This window comes from Sardina pilchardus, chromosome 1 (assembly GCF_963854185.1).
Source record: "Sardina pilchardus chromosome 1, fSarPil1.1, whole genome shotgun sequence".
NCBI classification, from domain to species: Eukaryota; Metazoa; Chordata; class Actinopteri; order Clupeiformes; family Clupeidae; genus Sardina; species Sardina pilchardus.
Window position 1 is genome coordinate 35,366,129 of NC_084994.1, and position 20,517 is coordinate 35,386,645.

The window sequence follows — 20,517 nt, forward strand, 5'->3', positions numbered from 1 at the left end:
TTTTTTTTCAACCATATATAACATAGGTGTGCAATGGACAGAGCAACTTCATATGAACGGTAGACATAAGTTCTTAATTGATGCTCATCGTATTCGTGTCCTGGGAGGCTTGTTGACTGTGCTGTAGATCACAGGGTCCTGTTCAGCTCTACAAACAACCACACACATCTTAGTGCACCATCCTCAACATGACAAAGTGAACATCATTCTTACAGCATCTAAACACACACTGCACACAAAGCATCAATATATATATTTCACATTATCTCAAGCAACAGAAAAACACACATAGCTATCTGTATAGACTGTAAAGGAGCTACCACTCTCAAGTTTGAGTCTAGAAGTGTTGGTTGTTATGGGAACAGCTGTTTGTTTGTTTTGATATTTGCATGTGTTGTGAGAGTGAGTGGCAAAGATGAGTAGGCTAAAAGTGTACAAATACTAACTTTGTTTCTCTCCTCACAAAATACTGCAGACTTTACCACGTTATGTCTGTGGATTCAGTTGGAGAAGGTAAAAGTACTCACTGGGAAGTGTTCTTCGGTCTGGAGAAATTCACTGAAGCGTACTGAACATCCTCCTGTGCTGTTTGGGTGTGAGGATGCTGAACGCTGGCGTAAGGTCCCACCTCTGCTTTGTCCGAGCCCTTGAACTTAACACTGGCATACTGGACGCCATCGTCTGCTTCTGCGTTCCGGCTGCGTGAAGGGTCGGAGGTCAATACGTCGTCATACACAGGGCTTGAGTCTGCCTGCTGGAGGGAAAGAGGAAGTTGTGCAAACAACTCAAAAACAAATTGTACCCTGCTCATAGAGTTTAGGCTGGCCTCTAGACGTTTTCTCACAGGAGAGATTACACAAGTTGAACTGCACTGTTGAAATCAGGCTACCTTGAATCACCCTTTCACCCTTCCTCTATCTATCAGTGTCACATCCAGCTTACTGTATGCTCTGTGCAGTTCTGTGTTGTGGGATGGTACTCATCTCACATATAATAATGGCATATAGTGCAGAAAAGGTGATGGTTGCAAGGCCTTACACACATTTTGAGTAACTAGCTTGTTAGTTTTAGACCAAAACTTCAGTACTGCATTGAGATCATAAGAATTTGGATAATTCTGTCTGGACTGAATCTGTCGCATGTGTCAGTGTTCTCTGTGCTGTGTTTTGACAGTGTTTTGACAGTCTCTCTTTAGCACAGTCAGTATGCTCACCTGTTGCGAAATCATTGTGCTTCCTGTTGTGGGGGGAGTGCTAGATTTCCGCCGTCTGCTGTTGAGGAGAAGGGATTAGGGCCAATGAGCATATCATTGTATATCACTATATGTTTTACCACATTACTATATTGCACAAGTTGTTGAAGGACACATAGTTCTCACCTCAGCCACAGCAGGCCAGGGAGTAGTAGGAGAGCTACAACAATAAGAATCCCGATAGCTGCATATTTAGCAGAACCTTGCTCTGTAAACATAATATTTTAACACATTTAATCACAATGTTGACCAATCATTACCCATACAGTACACTGTAAGTATATTTCTTGGTCTTTTTGCCTTTATTGTGATAGTTAGATAGATAGTATGGTGACAGTGAAACAACCGACAGGAAGTGAGTGAGAGAGATGAGGTCCCTGTGGGTGCTTGGAATGTGATATGGTTGCTATAGCTACTGCAAACATTAGCTTAGCCATATTAGCATGTTTACTAGAAGCAGGCCTTCAAACGAGGATGAAACAAAGATGTGTCACAAGAGTGCAAACATGACTGACACACTACGGTTGGCAAACTTTTCTCTACATGTAGTGAAGAAGGCAGTCTCAACAGATAATCTTACCTGTTATTGGCACTGACACAGCTGCAGACTGCTGTTCACCAACACTGTTCTGTGCGACACAGTAGTAGAGTCCACTGGTCTCATGGCTGATGTTAGCGACGACGTAACTCTGGGCTCCTCCTAGCAGTGAGGTTTCATTTCCCGTCTTCCTGTACCAGGTGTAGTTGTGTACCGGTGGATTGGCATCACTCCAGCAGGTCAGATTCACCGACTCACCCACTACTATTTCACCATCACGAGCCACAATCACAGTGGTGTTCTGTGGTGCATCTGACAACACAAAGACAAAAAATGACATTAGACTTTTTTTCCCCTTTATCTCTCTAGTATCACTTATAAGCAGTTTAACCTTTGCTGACAGTCTAATTGATCAGTTAAATGTAATTTAAACAGTTAATATCCAGTCGTTGCTCTCTCACATACATCGGACATGTAAAGTAGCTTTAGGTGATCGATGTTGTTCATGTCCTCTAACAGCACAGGAGTAGCTGTCTGCATCCTCACTGCTGACTGGGTTTAGGTGGAGGGTGTTGTTGATGGCTCTGTGTCTGGTAGGCTGTGTGTTCTTGTACCAGATGAAGGTGTTGGCCTTTAGATTGCAGCTGGTCGTATCACAGGTCAGTATCACATTTCCTCCCTCAGTAACTGTGCCAGCAGTCATTGACACCTGCAGGTCTGGCAAAAATGGCAGAGGTTACAATCTCAAAACTGAATAATGTATTATATGACTTCACTGATGTACTCACCTGTAACTGATAGTGTCACCAATCCACCAGTGAAAGCCCCTCCTGCTGTGTTTGTAACATATCTGAATCGATATTGTCCTGAATCATTTTCTCTCACGTCTCTGATTCTCAGAGTGCAGTTATGCTCCTCAGTGCTGAGATGTTCCACTCTGCCCTTATAGTCTTCCTCCAGACGCAGGTCTATAGGATCCTGACCTTTCTCCACCTCTCTGTACCAGACTGTTGTGGTGACTGTCTGGTCTGTGGGGAATCCGTATGTGCAGGGAATGTTCACCGTTGAGCCCCTCAAGACACAGAAGCTGGTGGACGAGTAGGACACTCCCCAACAGTCCTTACGTGGAACATCTAGATCGGAGGACAGGATACATTCAAATTTGCAGGTAAACGTTTCACTCTTATACTCACATTATCATTACATTTGAGTCAACCTGATTCATCTGCCTCTGATATTGACACACCATATATACACTCTCCTGAAATACATCAATCATTGTTGATGAAAACAATGAAAGCTTGCAGACTGTATCTTTCAACCATATACTGTACATGTTTTCAAGTTACACGTAGGGTTAGTCTTTAGCTTCTACCATGGTCGTTGAATCTTTTGGATACTTCTTGACATGGCCTCTTAAGACCAACATACAAAAAAGGTGGTCCTCCTGGGCCCTACGGTTCTCGAGATATTCACCGAAAACTGTGTTTGTTTTCAAGTTACACGTAGGGCTAGTCTTTAGCTTCCACCATGGTGGTTGAACCCTCTGGTTATTTCTGGAAAAGAAGACGGGGATGGGCTGAGTAAGCCCTCACTACCCCACAGTAAGCCCTCACTACCCCACAGTAAGCCCACACTACCCCACAGTAAACCCACACTACCCCACAGTAAGCCCACACTACCCCACAGTAAACCCACACTACCCCACAGTAAGCCCACACTACCCCACAGTAAGCCCACACTACCCCACAGTAAACCCACACTACCCCACAGTAAGCCCACACTACCCCACAGTAAACCCACACTACCCCACAGTAAGCCCACACTACCCCACAGTAAACCCACACTACCCCACAGTAAACCCACACTACCCCACAGTAAGCCCACACTACCCACACTAAACCCACAGTAAACCCTCACTACCCCACAGTAAACCCACACTACCCCACAGTAAGCCCACACTACCCACACTAAACCCACAGTAAACCCTCACTACCCCACAGTAAACCCACACTACCCCACAGTAAACCCACACTACCCACACTAAATCCACAGTAAACCCTCACTACCCCACAGTAAACCCACACTACCCCACAGTAAACCCACACAAGTGCGGGGGTAGTGGGGTATTTTGGGAGGGTATGGGAATATAAGGGTCCATAATGGGTCCCACTGGCCCAATGAGCCAAATGTGGGCAAGCCCCACACTCTGCCCAAACTACCAGGATTCCTTAGTGTGGGGCCCGCATGTGCCCCGCATTTCACAACGGTAATGGGGTCCACACGGGCATTTTGCTGGGTAATTTCTGTCAGTTTGCCTACATCATAGAACTGACAGTTCCCTGGGAGGACGCCATCGAAGAAGCGTATGAGCGTAAGAAGCTGCGCTACTCCAACTTAGCAGCTGAGGCAGAGGACTGAGGCTGGAAGATCAGGGTGAGGCCAGGGGAGGTGGGGTGTAGGGGCTTTGTAGCCAGCACAACAGCAAAGCTCCTTAGGGATCAGGGGACAGGCTCACAATCAGGGGACGGGCTCACAGACAAGCTATCGAAGAGCTGGCCAGCACTGCCGAGAGGACAAGCCATTGGCTGTGGCTGCAGAGGAACGACACCACCTGGGCTGCTAAGGCGAATAGCTAAATGCGGGTCACAAACCCTGGCTTGATCAACCTGTGGTGGGCTTGTCTCAGCATAGGGTGTATTTGTGATAATTGGCCGAAACACCCTATGATGCTGAGGTACACAACTGACGATGTGTCCCGCTGGTTAAAGCCATATAGCAGCCATCCTTCAAGAAACTCCAACTCTAGAGGTGGTGCAAACACTAGGGATTGTAACATCTAGTCCTTTCAAAGATCCTACTCACACACCATGCATCACCACAGCATCCATTTTTGTATACTGGTGCAAAGTCAACTCTCTCTTGATTCTGGCATAAAACATTTACCACTACAATTAAAGTTATGACACAAACAAAAAGTGCACTTACCTGAAACCGAGAGAGTAATTCCATGTTTGCCTTGAAAGCGTGTGAAAGACCTTGTCGTAATTCTATAATCATATACTCCAGAGTCATCAAGAATCAGATTTCTTATTCTCACTCTACATTCAGGAGAGTAGTAGTTATACTCAAAACGAGTTCCAAATGCACTTAGATATGTTGCACTACCACTTTTGTACCAAAATCCAGAATAAAAACTGTAGCCTGGTGGAAGTGTGTAACTGCAGGTAAGGAACACTGAGGAGCCTGTGAGAGCACAGATGTGCTGAGGAGAGTAGGTCACAGTGAGGGGTGGTTGGGCATGAAGACCTGAAACACAAACACCCTCATCATGGGTGCACACACTCCATCACTTAATGACTCACTCACTCACACACACACATGTACACTCAACCACTCACTCAGAGACACAAACACACACACAATGTGGTTTGAATTGCATTGAGCTCAATGAGAATGAAATCAGCTATTTAGCTAACAGCTAATAACTGACATTAAAGCATGCTTTACTCTTAGTATGTTAAGGGTATAATGTTGATATGGGTTATTTGAATTCCAAAGGCCAAGGGGACTTTATCAGGGTGCATAGTGTCCTGGATCCATGAAATAACTGGCCTTTAAAAATAAAAATAAAAATCCCCAATGGGAATTTAACATGGGCGTTCCAATACTTGACCCCCTGTATTTTAAGGAAAACGTTTATTTATTTACAATACATTATTCATTCACAAAGAAAATGAATGTCCTTAAAGGTTGAATAGTTACTCATTGTTTCATTTAAGGCATTAAGATAAATTTCCAAAATATGATTTTATATTTAACTTTAAGCATGCGTTCTAATACTTTTGGAGGGCACTGTACATACATACATACATACAGTACCCATGCACACTCACTACACATGCACACTCAAGGACTCACTCATACACATGCACTCGCATGCATACATACACATGCACACTCACTCACCAACATGCACACTCACACACACACACACACACACACACACACGGGCAAGATATCAGTGCTACCGTGTGCTGTACAGTACATACCCCGTGTGCACAACAGCAGAATGATGCATCTGATTCCCTCCATTTTCTCAAGCAAACTGAAAACCTGCAGGATGGTCATGCATTTTAGGGAAGTCTATTGGCTGACTAATGCACTCAAAGTTTGTATCAAAGTTTGTGATCATCATCATCATCATCATCATCATACTGGCAATGCATATTGGTTTTGTTTGTGTATTCATATCAATTGAAATAAACATGTTTGTATTGATACTTACCCCAGTTTATCAGTTGATAGTTCGTCTGTGACTACAGTGAAACTTCAGAGGAAATGAACATTTGACTCTGAAAGGAAATTAAGTATGCATGCTCTGCTGAGGTCATTTCTACTTCCTCATTTCACTCACTCTATCTCCTCTGCCACACACACACACACACACACACACACACACACACACACACACACACCAATGTCCGTAGTGTATTCATGAGCACCTCACTTTTCACTCTCTATTGAAATGTAATCAGACTTATTTGTTGTATTTTTTTTCTGGTGTCAGTCTCAAGCCACCATTGGATGTGTGATTGTAGGAGTGTTATTTCATGTTATCATGTGCATTCATTTATCCTTAGTACAGTGAGTGCAAACACAGTGGTTAGACAAACTGGGCAAGTTGCATATTCTGTAACACAAACCATTTTGAATTTCTACATTGTTGGTGGATGAGTAAAGTCAGACTTTGCACTCGGTCTGATCTTCAGCAGTTCATACATCACATGTGGAGGAGGAGAGGCGGCTAACAGCTGATATCATCTCCCCACAATACTAAAAAGAGACACAGAAATTATTCACACCCATTTCAAAAAAAGTTTATTTTTTTCTGTAGCCCATATAGCATGATCTGTCAAGTCAAGTCTCATTATCCCCTCTTGAGTGGGGGTGGAGTCAAGCAGCTGATGGCTCCTCCCCTCACACTGGCCATCTGTGTCTGAGGCCTCATAATCCTCATAATAAGCTGAACTCACTTCTTGTGGATGCAGGACAAGGTGCCACTAGTGATGTAGATGTAAAAGATCCAATCGAAGATACGCTGCTCTGTTCCCGTGATGCTGAATTTCATTTAAACCAATGTGATGCTGTTTTAATCAACTGAATGTTTCTTGGCTTAAGGTTTGTGGTAGGCAGCTCATAATGTCTACTTTTGCAGCATTATACTGCACTTTCAGTAAATATACCATGACCACCAGGTGAATCCACTCACTGAATCTCAGGTGAACTGAGAAGCTTGTTGTGTTTTAGGATAATGTCACCACCTAGTGGAAATTTCCAAGAACTTTCCAAGGACTCAATTTTACAATGGCCAGTGTATGTGTAGACAAGACATGACCAATCATGTGTAGAATGGAGTTTCTTGTTTTACGTATCTGTTAACTGCACCGTGCTGATTTGCTTGAACTTGAACCTGCAGATGTGTCATGTCTCTATTTAGAGAGATTGCTAGTTTGTACATTAGATTCACGCCTCCATGTCAGAGATACCAGTGGTGGTGTGTGGGGTTGAGAGGCTTTAAAAAGGATATGACAACACAGATCTGCTTTAACAGAGTCACACAGCATGTATTAACCAGGACAAGACCACAACTTAAAATAGTGGCACATTCAAAAAGCCAACATGTAGACAGAACAGGGTGTTCTCTCTGCATATGTTTCCATTTTAGGTCAAAAAAGGATTCCAGTTACTGATACAGTATTGACACAGCCACACAACATATTACAGTTAACATTGAAGCTCATCTCTGCATACAGTATATGAAATGAGTATGTCTGTTAACACACTGGTATGTAATATAAAAGTGAACATATCAACATTCAATTCAGTTCAAAAAACTATATTTATTTATATAATGAATAGGTTTTTCAGACCTTTCCAGATATGGCCACACAACAACATACATGATTTAAGGCATCCAGAAATGTAACAAATGGTAACTAACTTTTTATATCCAAGCAAAACATTTTCAGAACATTTTAAGAAACACCAGGCACAGCAAATTCTCCCTAAAGCTCTCCAGAATCACTCTCCAGAACAGTGTGAAATGACCGCACAGATCTGCTTCAACAGAGTCACACAGCATGCTTTAACCAGGACAAGACCACAACTTAAAATAGTGGTACTGGCACATAAAAAGCCAACATCTAGACAGAACAGGGTGTTCTCTCTGCATATGCAAGGATTCCAGTTACTGATACAGTATTGACACAGCCACACAACATATTACAGTTAACATTGAAGCTCATCTCTGCATACAGTATACATGGAATGAGTATGTCTGTTAACATATTGTTATTGTACATATCAACATATTCAATTCAGTTAAAAAAAACTATATTTATTTATATAGGCTACAATGAATATGTAGGTTTTATAGACCTTTCCATATATGGCCACACAACAATACATGATTTAAGGCATCCAGAAATGTAACAAATGGTAACTAACTTTTTATATCCAAGCACAACATTTTCAGAACATTTTAAGAAACACCAGGCACAGCAAATTCTCCCTAAAGCTCTCCAGAATCACTCTCCAGAACAGTGTGAAACTCCCCTGAAAACCTTAACTCTGCAGAACAGTGTGAAAGGCTCTATAGCTGCAAAAGATGCAACACCTCTCCAGCCACTGGAGGAAGAGGAAGGGGGGCAAACGTGTGGCCTCTGTGGTTGGGGACATCTTTCTCTGCTCGTTAAGCTACACGTGAACACTTTTTAAAAACAACGCAAGTTGTGCTATTTTCCACACATATTGTGTAACAAATAACAAAAGCAACGTGTTGGAAGCAACTCAAACTGTGTTGTCCCTATTTGGACACAAGTTGTGTTGTTCTGCACTGACAGATCTACGCCTCAAAAGCATCAAAACCACTTAAAATATCCAAGGATATGTATCAACATGCATTTCTGTCTTGTACAAAAAGACAGCACTCTGCAACCCACCACACTGAGCTCTACAGGCTACCTATTCAATATCAGTATACCCACAACAACACACTAGACTGCACCACTGGTAAATAGCACAATACATTGTGTCTGTTTCTGCGTTTTGTCTTCATAAGGAGTCATACGGCTGTGTCGTCGTACACGGGGCTTGAGTCTGCCTGTTGGAGGAAAATAGAAAGATGAGCTACTGTAACATGTATATTTTTCTATCCCGCTCCTAGAATCTACTCTCTCTTAGTGTACCCTAGTAACAGTATCACTGCCAGCCTGTTTTTCTCAGTTCATTTCCTCACTGAGATGACTCAAGTTGAACTGGTCTATTGAAACCAGGCTATCACACTGGCTCCTCTATCCATCAGTGTTCCATCCAGCTCTGTGTTCTGAGATGGAGCTCACCACACTCCTGAAAGAAAACCTTTCACAGCATGACATTACTGAATGTTATGCCAGCAGTCTGACTATCACCCTACTAAGCTCAATCTTTTGAACATTCTGGGAAGGCTGTGCTTTATTTCTACTGCACAAAAAGCATGATCATCGGGCATAGTTTAAATGACTCTGTATGCTTTTGGATAGTCCTTAAACCAATCAGACCAAAGGTGTGCCTTTTGGATGAGCTAGTTTGTAATTGGACCCAGTAGACGTGGACAGGAAGTAGGAGAGATACTGTAGATGTGCATGTTTCCAGCCTGAGCTGCAGGGCCAAATCCAAATTGGGGGCAGATCAGGCAGGGTTTACACAGCCTATGTCAGCATGCTAGTGAGTTTCTAGCTAAGTTGCCAATAAGGCTGTTGGTGTTTGCAAGGTTTTGCATTCCTTGTAGCTATAGCTTGGAAGTTTTAGACAGTAAGACAGTTTTAGACGATCCTGCCTGGACTGAATCTATCACATGTCAGTGTCCTCTGGACTGAATTTATCAAGTGTGTCAGTGTCTTCTATGCCGCCATTGATTAGTTTGTCTCTCTTTAACACAGTCAGTATGCTCACCTGTTGAGAAGTCGTTGTGCTGCCTGTTTTGTGGGAAGTGCTAGATTTACACCTTCAGAGAAATCAGTCTCATGAGAAATCAACAACATTAACATATCATACCACACTATTGTATTGTTACCACAATGGCTGTTATTTATATGAAAAAGTAATTTGAAGGAAAACCTTTTCCCACCTCAGACACAGAAGCCATGGGAGCAGCAGGAGAACTACTACAGTAAGGATCCTAACGGCTACATACTTAGCCCAGCCTGGACCTATTAACAGAAGCACACTTAATCACAATGTTTTGAAATAGTGACCAATAAAATTACTCGTATAGCTTAACAGTTAATAGTAATAGTATTAGACCAAGTAGGGTGTGTGTCCCTGTTTGCGTAAAAGGTTTGAATCACTCTTAGTTTTTTCCCTTTATCGTTGTTATTGTTCAGCATGATTTAATTGTTTTTTTCTTTGCCTTCAGGGCCACAGGGGAACACAGGGCAACACAATGACAATGTGGTGATCTACTGTGGGAGTGAATGTGGGCTAACATGTGTGAATGCTATGATCAGTTGCTTGCATGTATGTGCCTTGAAACCATACTGTACTGTAGGCCTAGGTTTTGCACTCCTCTACGGGGTCATCCCTATGTTCCCCAGGTCCTATGTTCCCCGGTTTTAACATAGGACCCTTTTATTTCAAAATGTAAGAAAAAAGGGTCCTATCCCCGGTCCCATACAAAGTGGGGAACAGAGGACCCGGGGAACATAGGACCTGGGAAACATAGGTACGCTCCCCTCTTTTACAGTAGCATGTTTAGAGGTATAGTTCCAAACAGGGAGAAAACTGACACTCTATGGCTGACAAATCTGACATGTCTCTATATAAAGAATAGGCCTAATCATACTGAGTTCATGAATAACAGTATGCCAGTGAAAACAACATGTGGTCTTACCTGATATTGGCACTGACACAGCTGCTGAGTGCTGTTCACCAACACTGTTCTGTGCAACACAGTAGTAGAGTCCACTGGTCTCATAGCTGATGTCAGCGATGACGTAACTCTGGCCTCCTCCTAGCAGTGAGGTTTGAGTTCCGTTCTTCCTGTACCAGGTGTAGTTGTGTACCGGTGGATTGGCATCACTCCAGCAGGTCAGATTCACTGACTCACCCACCACTATTTCACCATCACGAGCCACAATCACAGTGGTGTTCCGTGGTGGATCTGCCAACACAAAGACCATTCAGACTTCTTTCCTTTATGTGTTTAGTCTCACTTATAATGGAGTCTAACCTTTGTTGACAGTCTAATTGATCAGTTAAATGTAATTTAAACAGTTAATATCCAGTAGCTGCTCTCTCACATACATCTGACATGTAAAGTAGCTTTAGGTGATGGATGTTGTTCATGTCCTCTAACAGCACAGGAGTAGCTGCCTGCATCCTCACTGCTGACTGGGTTTAGGTGGAGGGTGTTGTTGATGGCTCTGTGTCTGGTAGGCTGTGTGTTCTTGTACCAGATGAAGGTGTTGACCCTGAGGTTGCAGCTGGTGTCACAGGTCAGTGTCACATTGCCTCCCTCAGTAACTGTACCAGCAGTCATTGACACCTGCAGATCTGGCAAAAATGGCAGGAGATAGTTACAATATCAAACCTTTATCATATATTAAACCTTCACTGATGTACTTACCTATGACTGATATTGTCAACAATCCACCAGTGAAGCCTCCAGTTTTGTTTGTCACGTATCTGAATCGATATAGTCCTGAATCAGTCTCTCTCACATCTCTGATTCTCAGAGTGCAGTTATGCTCCTCAGTACTGAGATGTTCCACTCTGCCCTCATAGTCTTCCTCCAGACGCAGGTCTATAGGCTCCTTGTACTTCTTATACTCTCTGTACCAGAGTGTTGTGTTGACTGTGTGGTCTGTGGGGAATCCGTATGTGCAGGGAATGTCCACAGTTGAACCCTTCAAGACACAGAAGCTGGTGGACGAGTAGGACACTCCCCAACAGTCCTTACGTGGAACGTCTAGATTGGAAGACAGGATGCATTCAAATGTGCAGGTAAACTTTTCACTCTCATACTCACATTGGCCATGTTTCCCAGATTCGTTTTTACAGTAAAAGCGCTTTTAGCACTTAAGGGCTTCTTAACGAATCTGGAAAACGCGGCCATACATTTGAGTCAACCTGTTTCATCTGCCTCTGATACTGATACACAAATATACACTCTCCTAAAACATATCAATCATTGTTGATGAAAACGATGAAAGTTTGCAGACTGTCTTTCAGTAATTTCCCTTGCATTAACCACATTGAGTATAAGCCGCAGGACAGTGTTTTATGCAAGTTTAAAGACACAAAACCATATTAATACCATATTAACTGCCCCCAAGTATTAACTCATAGCTGAAGAAATTTTTACAACATCAATGTATGAACCGTGGCTAATAGTCGGGAAATTATGGTACTGTACATGTTTTCAATTGAAACGTAGGGCTACTCTTTAGCTTCCACCATGGTCGTTGAATGTTTTGGTTACTTTTTGACATGGCCACTTGAGTGCAAGAGAGTATCCACCAATGCCCAACCCTTCAACAACCAGAATATGCGCCAACACCCACCACCGTTCGGGAGGGAGTCAAGCTGATGGCTAGTCCCCCAAACCCTGATCTGATGCCACTGAATGCAGCCAGGGACTGGCAGATGCGAGTCGATTTAGATCAGAGGCTCATTTTCCCTCCAGAGATTGCAGCAACCAACCCTCCGTCCAGACCTCGTTCTTTGGTCTAATTTCTGCCAGTTCGCCTACATCATAGAACTGACTGGGAGGACGCCATCGAAGAGGCGTATGAGCGTAAGAAGCTGCGCTACTCCAAGTGTGGGGGTAGTGGGGAATTTTGGGAGGGTATGGGAATATAAGGGCCCATAATGGGTCCCACTGGGGGCCCAATGAGCCAAATGTGGGCAAGCCCCACACTCTGCCCAAACTGTGGGTTTGTCCACAGGAGCCTACCAGGGTCCCTTAGTGTGGGGCCCGCATGTAGCCCGCATTTCACAACGGTAATGGGGCCCACACGGGCATGTTTGCTGGGTAATTTCTGGCAGTTTGCCTACATCATAGAACTGACAGTTCCCTGGGAGGACGCCATCGAAGAAGCGTATGAGCGCAAGAAGCTGCGCTACTCCAACTTAGCAGCTGAGGCAGAGGACTGAGGCTGGAAGATCAGGGTGAGGCCAGTGGAGGAGGTGGGGTGTAGGGGCTTTGTAGCCAGCACAACAGCAAAGCTCCTTAGGGAGGTTGCAATCAGGGGACAGGCTCACAGACAAGCTATCGAAGAGCTGGCCAGCACTGCCGAGAGGACAACCCATTGGCTGTGGCTGCAGAGGAACGACACCACCTGGGCTGATAAGGCGAATAGCTAAATGCGGGACACACACCCTGGCTTGATCAACCTGCAGTGGGCTTGCCTCAGCAGAGGGTGTGCTACACACCCCATGATGCTGAGGTACACAACTGACGATGTGTCCCGCTGGTTAAAGCCTTATAGCAGCCATCCTTCAAGAAACTCCAAACTAGAAGTGGTGCAAACACTAGGGATTGTAACATCTATTCTAGTCCTTTCAAAGATCCTACCATGCATCACCACAGCACCCATTTTTGTATACTGGTGCAAAGTCAACTCTCTCTTGATTCTGGTATAAAACATTTATAATAAACAATTAAAGTTATGAAACACTCAAAAAGTGCACTTACCTGAAACCGAGAGAGTAATTCCATGTTTGCCTTGAAAGAGTTTTAAATAATTTGTCAAAATTGTATAATCATATACTCCAGAGTCATTAAGAGTCAGATTGCTTATTCTCACTCTACATTCAGGAGAGTTGTACTTCTGCTCAAAACGAGTTCCAGATGCACTTAGATATTTTGCACTATCACTTTTGTACCAATATCCTGTTATAAAAATGTAGCCTGGTGGAATTGTGTATCTGCAGGTAAGGAGCACTGAGGAGCCTGTGAGAGCACAGATGTGCTGAGGAGAGTAGGTCACAGTGAGGGGTGGTTGGGCATGAAGACCTGAAACACAAACACACTCATCATGGGTGCACACACTTACTCTCCAGAACTCACTCATACACACACACACACACACACACACACACAACCACGCACACACAACCGCGCACACACACACACACACACACACACACACACACACACACACACACACACACACAAAGCAACCCAACAAAACATCAGTATGCAATATGATGTAGGCTACATACCCAGTGTGCGTAACAGCAGAATGATGCATCTGATTCCATACATTTTGTTGCGCATGATGAAAACCTGCCAGGATGTTTGTGCATTTTAGAGGAGTGACTGACTAATGGGCTCACAGATTAATTCATACATAATCACCACCATCATCATCATCATCGACATCATCATCTCAACTATGCAGTGCATTTTTAGTTTTTCTATTCATATCAATTGAAATATGAATGCTTGTGTTGATTCTTACCCCAGTTGATACTTCGTCTGTGACTACAGTTAAACTTGAGAGGAACTGAAAATGTGAAAGAAGATGGAGGGTTATAAGCCCTCAGCTGAGGTCATTTCTACTTCCTCATTTTCACTCACTCACACACACTCATATACTGTACCACTGATCTATAAAGAATTCTGAAGTGTCATATACACACAGAGAGCACTTACTGTAAAACACATTAAATGCACAAATGCATTGTTTTTGTTCTATTTGTTTGTAGACAGAACCAGTCTGTCCAACTGTCATCATCTCCTTCCTACTTCTGATACCGATGTGTCAGAACCAGGACCAGAACGGACTGCTCATGGATGAGTGGAGTAAGTGTTTGTGCTGTGGCTGATATTCTGCGGTTCACACCATGCGCCCTCTCTGCTGCTCAGAGGGCGTCAGTTCACACATACACCACACATGGAGGAGGGGAAGTAGCTAACAGCTACAGAATGCTAATAAGAGACACAGAAAATTGTCACACCCGTTCAAAAATAATTTGTTTCCTGTGGCCCATATCGCATGATCTGGCAAGTCGTCATCCCCTCTTGAGTGGGGGTGGAGTCAAGCAGGTGATGGCTCCTCCCCTCACACTGGCCATCTATGGGCCTCTCTCAACATCCCTCCTCGATCCTCGGTCCTCCAGACTCGTTCTCACCGATCTATAACTAGCACTGGATAAACTATCCCATTGTTGCCGCCCCATCATTCTTTATCTAGATCAGTGAGGACGAGGACTGAGGAAGGAAGGGAGGATGTATAGTATAAAAGACGAATGAGAGGCACTCTCAACACACAAACTATATTGTGAAGAAGTCAGTCTAAGCATGTCACGTCACAAACAAACCAAAACAAATACTACACCCTTCACAATCAGTCACTGTATGTAAGCTATAAGATCCAAATGAAAACAAATGACCTCGGCATCTCTACATAAGCTGTTGGGTTTGTGGGAGAGGCTGTGGTGTCCACCCTCCCAGAGTGTCCATTAGACACCTGAACCTCTCAGCAGGCCTAAATCCCACTCGTGGACACACCTTAGAGGATCTGTATTTAACCGTCCAGGCATGAAGGTCCCTCACACATCAGGCCTTGGTCAAGGAGCACGGAACACTCTGGAACTTCTCCACACGCACAGTGAAGGATCATGGACATCAGAGCTTCCCTCTCTCTCCTAGCGCTGTTGCTGGGGCTGTGTGAGGGTCGGAACTTCATGGTAAGATTTTTTCAAGGCTATACAAATTTCTCTCAGGGCTAAACATATCAAATCAGAAACACATTGTTTCCTAAAGACATGCTTTTGAATAGCTATAGTTTTAAGATTGGACTTAGTTCACCTCATTGTGAGAGAGTACACGATGTATATCTCATTACATTGAGTATTAAACCCTAAATAACTGTAAAGCATGACATTACACATGCATATATACAGTAGCTACAGTAAATCATTGAGTTTAATCATTTTCAGTTGTACATACAGTATGATACATGTACACATGTTGATTGCAGGGCAAGCTAAGCTACATCATTTGATTGCAAGGCCTGTCAACTAGTTCATTTCAGACCAAAGTAATGTCGTTTTAAAAACCAGGCTGCTTCTTTACGAATTGTGGTGTGTCTCTTGCAGAGAGATGGTGTTGACATTGAAACGCTCATCGACGACGATGTGGACGGCGTGGACTTAACGACCCAGATTCTGACCTCTAACAATGGCAGGTTTCACCTTTAACCTCTCACAGAGCTTTAATCAATTGATGTTTAATTTCATAATTTAATGGAAAACTAATATAAGAATGTAATTCAACATTGTTATAAAAATGTCATAGCAGATAGTCCCGTTAGTTATTGAGGAAGTGACACCAGTGTAGTGTGGCATTCATCAGTAGTCATATCCGCTCATTGAAATGTGAATTACACAACAGCATTATGCAACATGGGTTTAAGCCACAATAGCATCAAGTCAGATTACAGATGATGGTCACATAAGACTTACCGATTTATGCACAAGATAATGTCTTTCTCAACATGTCTTTTTATGACGTTGCTATAACAACCTGAAGACAGTGGGCTCAAGTGAAGTGCCTGACTGATTGATTGATTGATTGATTGATTGAAATTCTTCATTGCTGTTATTGAACAAAGAATATTTCTCATACAAAATCTTTGTACACTATCGGTGAACAGGATAAACACAATAAAAGACACATGGGCTTACGGTATTACCTTTGTGGTCCATAAAATATACATAAAATGATACGCCACAGCGAATTCCTTCATGACTGACATCTCTTCCTGCAGCCTCCGGTGAGTTTCTTATGGAGGGAGACATTGCTGTTCAGACACAGAGGAATTCCCTGACCTGCTTCTCCTGCAAGTGGAAGAAATCTGCCAACGGCCTTGTCCAAGTTCCTGTGACTGTGAGCACTGACTTCTGTGAGTGGGTTTCTCCACGTTTCACTTACAGTATAACACGAAGGGCCTTCATTTGAATGGTGGGCAATGTGCAAGTCTACTGTAACTATAAATCTATTTTAATAACTAGGCAAAATCAATTTACTAGTTTAACAACATAGACACATCTATCATGGGGTCCTCCTGTGATAATTTATGTTTCAATACTGACCAGTGAATAAATCATTATCCTTTGCTTAACGTTTGTGTTTTAATCCTTTGCTTTGTTTAGCCTACTATGACAGGATGAAAATCGAAAAGGCGATGCTGACCTTCACGAAAGAGACCTGCATCCGATTTGTGCCTCGCTCAACAGAGGTCGACTACCTCAGCATAGAGAACGGTAGAGGGTGAGTTTGTTCCATTTGTTTGGAACCTTCTAGAACACCACAGCGCATAGGATCTTAATCCCTCTCTTCAGTCACTGGCATGTAGCCTGGTTTTCAGTCTCACTACTTTGTTTCACTTTGTGAAATATATACATATTGTATCATAACGGGCATAGAGTTTTCCTTAACTTTGAAATCATTGGTCCAGCCTAATCAATCACATTGATCAAGGAGGACTCCTAACATATTCCTACTTCGCTTCACCTTTACCTACTGATTGTAAATCATGTCGGCAGTCAGGAATGACTGGAATACCTCTGTTATGCCTGATTGGCCCGCCGCCGTAGCCTGGCTATCACCAGACCAACCCTTTGGAGATTGAACTATGAACTTTAGTCTGGGGAGTCTGTGCTGTATTGTTCTACTGCACAAGAGGTGTGATCAATGGGCATATAGTTCAAATGACTGTAAGTATTTGGATAATCCTTCAACCAATTAGACCAACGATCCGGGTGCATCAGGTGGATAAGTCAGTACCTGCACCCAGGTGGCTGAGGGAGACGTTAGTGTGTTGTCAGCTCCCAGACTAGTACCTCCGTAAAAGTGAAAATTGAGATAATTTGTTTTCCAAGTAACTTCAAAGGAACTGAAATTGAGATATTGATTTAATGGTACTCAATGAAAACACAACTATACTATTATTGATTTTAGCCGTATACACAGTTAAATAACATGACTATTGATTCATATTTTTTTGGAAAAGAGCTCTTTGTCTCTTTATGCTGTAATCAATAGCAACAACTAGATATTTTGGTCATGATATGTTGTTCAGGTGCTGGTCTTACATCGGGAGAACAGGAGGCAGCCAGTTGGTGTCGTTGAACAGGTATGGCTGCCTCTACAACGGCCTCATCCAGCATGAGCTCAACCACGCCCTGGGCGTCTTCCACGAGCACACCAGGGCCGACAGGGACCAGTACGTGAAAGTCCACTGGGAATACGTCCAGCCACGTAAGGGCCTGACCGCTCCTCTCTCCATTCAGCACAAACATTCATTCAGCACAAACATTCTGAAATGAAAAACATTTCTCCTTTATTAATCGTTTCTTTCATTTTTGATAATTTCATGGGGTTTTTTTGTTGATAATTTCATGGTTATTTTTTTAATAATAATACCATATAAATACAAGTATATCATTGCATTACATTACATTAATAGTAATAAAAATAATAATATTTGAATGTGTATGAATTGACTTAAAGATGTGTGGCTTATACACAAGCCTTATATAGTACTTTCCATATGGTGTCATCAGACATTCCACTTCTATTGATCCCGTTTCTATTGATTTGACAGGAGAAGCTTACAACTTTAGGAAACAATATGGCGACACCTGGGGGACTCCATATGACTACTCATCTGTGATGCACTACTCCCGGTACGGTTAAAAAAAACATGAAGCACTGAATAACTCACTTATTACAAATATACCTAGCTCTTTATCTTTCTGTTCATCTATCCATCAGTCAGTCAGTCAGTCAGTCACTCAATCAATCAATCAATCAATCTGTATCTGTCATTACATGAACCATCTGATTAATCTCTCTCCTTATATCTCAACCCCCATATCATCCCCCATATAACTATCACCCATTGGCCTCTGTAGAACTCTCTTCACCACTGTGAATGGAAAGGCAACAATCACCCCCATCCCCGACCCGAACGTCCCCATTGGTCAGATAAAGGGTCTCTCCCCCACTGACATCCTGAGGATCAACAAGATGTATGGATGCTGTGAGTACACACTGCACTCTCTGCACACTGTACTCTCTGCAGGCCCTCTGGGTAAAGGGCCTGTAAGTGAGTACACACTGCACTCCCTGGTGAGGGCCTGTAAGTGAGTACACACTGCACTCTCTGGTGAGGGCCTGTAAGTGAGTACACACTGCACTCTCTGCAGGCCCTCTGGGTAAAGGGCCTGTAAGTGAGTACACACTGCACTCCCTGGTGAGGGCCTGTAAGTGAGTACACACTGCACTCTCTGCAGGCCCTCTGGGTAAAGGGCCTGTAAGTGAGTACACACTGCACTCCCTGGTGAGGGCCTGTAAGTGAGTACACACTGCACTCTCTGGTGAGGGCCTGTAAGTGAGTACACACTGCACTCTCTGGTAAGGACCTGTACACACTGCACTCCCTGCATGAGAAAAGGGCCTAGTAAGTGAGTACACACTGCACTCTCTGCATGGGTTAAGGGCCTAGTAAGTGAGTACACACTGCACTCCCTGCATGAGAAAAGGGCCTGTAAGTGAGTACACAATGCACTCTCTGCATGAGAAAAGGGCCTGTAAGGCACCAGAGGACAACATGGTCACCACGCCAGAGTCAAAGTCAGGAAGTTGAAGGGGTTGGATTCCCAAAGAATATACTATTATTATTAGTAGTAGTGATATTAATAATGATAACAATTAATATGTTTTTCTAAATAAATACATCTCAATGTAAGTATACTGGATGTATTGTCATGAGGTCCTGATAAAAACAGTGATGTCAATGATTAGGAATAAATATACCTGAGATCTTCAGAAAATGTTAACAGACTTATTTTGTCACGTTTTGCTGTACTTTATAGAATTGGAGCACATCTTCAAAAAATCTTCAAGCTGTTGACTGAACAATAGAAGAACTACTCCGAATATCCCATCCCATCCAATCTGGAAACCGCAGTGCTGCCTCTCACAACTGCATGTTGTAGAATCAGATGAAATAATGTCAACTTAACAATTTCTCAATCACATTACACTCTCAGTATGTGTGATACATTAATATTTTGCCATTTAAAGGAAAATGTCAACTTACTTTCCCTCTACCCCAGAGTTACCCCAGATAGGAGGGTACCCTTCTCCCCTCTGTGCATGTGATAACTCTGCCACTGTTAGCCACAAGGTCAGTCAGACCAGTTAGCCTGTAGCACTTCCAGCTAACTATGGTAAGCTAGGCCAACATTCTCTCTGTATCCTCTTATAACTCTGGGGTAGATAGCAAATAACTAATTTCCCAAAAGTTAAATGTTCCGTTAAATTAATTAAAAAGGCAATAAAACCCAATAATGTGATAAGCTCCCAGTCATGTAATTGATTGTTTTAAACAGGTAATGTAATGATTAAGATAATCTTATTATGTAAAACTCAGTGATGTAATACTCTCTCAATAAGTATTGTACGAGTTGTTGAATAATGGCTTTGTCTTTGTTTTGATGACCATCACTTCTATCCAACTAAAATAAAAGGGAACTTTTTGTCAACTTCAGAAAGGTGTTCCTTGTGGTCTCTGAGGAGTCTGATCCCCACCCTAAAACTAATCATCATAATCATCATAATAATGTGGCAGGGCTTTTACTTTCTGAAGCCAGCCCACACCTCTTGCAT

At 42.9% G+C, this 20,517-nt stretch overlaps 3 protein-coding genes across 3 annotated transcripts; 1 reads left to right on the plus strand and 2 right to left on the minus strand.

Moving 5' to 3' along the window:
- Positions 1–34: 34 nt before the first annotated feature.
- On the minus strand, positions 35–6,921 carry LOC134078393 (B-cell receptor CD22-like). The gene is made up of 9 exons (XM_062534315.1): positions 6,827–6,921; positions 4,779–4,840; positions 2,579–2,923; positions 2,256–2,507; positions 1,833–2,102; positions 1,379–1,460; positions 1,214–1,271; positions 528–754; positions 35–148 (listed from the first exon to the last, which is right to left on the minus strand). The coding sequence occupies exons 1-9, from the start codon at positions 6,919–6,921 to the stop codon at positions 85–87; spliced, it is 1,455 nt and encodes a 484-aa protein (XP_062390299.1). The 3' UTR covers positions 35–84.
- Positions 6,922–8,704: 1,783 nt separating this feature from the next.
- LOC134089123 (B-cell receptor CD22-like) lies at positions 8,705–11,497 on the minus strand. Its single transcript, XM_062543456.1, has 5 exons — positions 11,136–11,497; positions 10,723–10,992; positions 9,961–10,042; positions 9,786–9,837; positions 8,705–8,955 (listed from the first exon to the last, which is right to left on the minus strand). The coding sequence occupies exons 1-5, from the start codon at positions 11,368–11,370 to the stop codon at positions 8,917–8,919; spliced, it is 678 nt and encodes a 225-aa protein (XP_062399440.1). The 5' UTR covers positions 11,371–11,497; the 3' UTR covers positions 8,705–8,916.
- A 3,961-nt stretch (positions 11,498–15,458) lies between these two features.
- On the plus strand, positions 15,459–18,993 carry LOC134078401 (hatching enzyme 1.2-like). Its single transcript, XM_062534328.1, has 7 exons — positions 15,459–15,527; positions 15,939–16,023; positions 16,610–16,744; positions 16,995–17,112; positions 17,924–18,102; positions 18,449–18,530; positions 18,759–18,993. Exons 1-7 carry the CDS (start codon positions 15,459–15,461, stop codon positions 18,991–18,993), a joined length of 903 nt encoding a protein of 300 aa, XP_062390312.1.
- Positions 18,994–20,517: the final 1,524 nt, after the last annotated feature.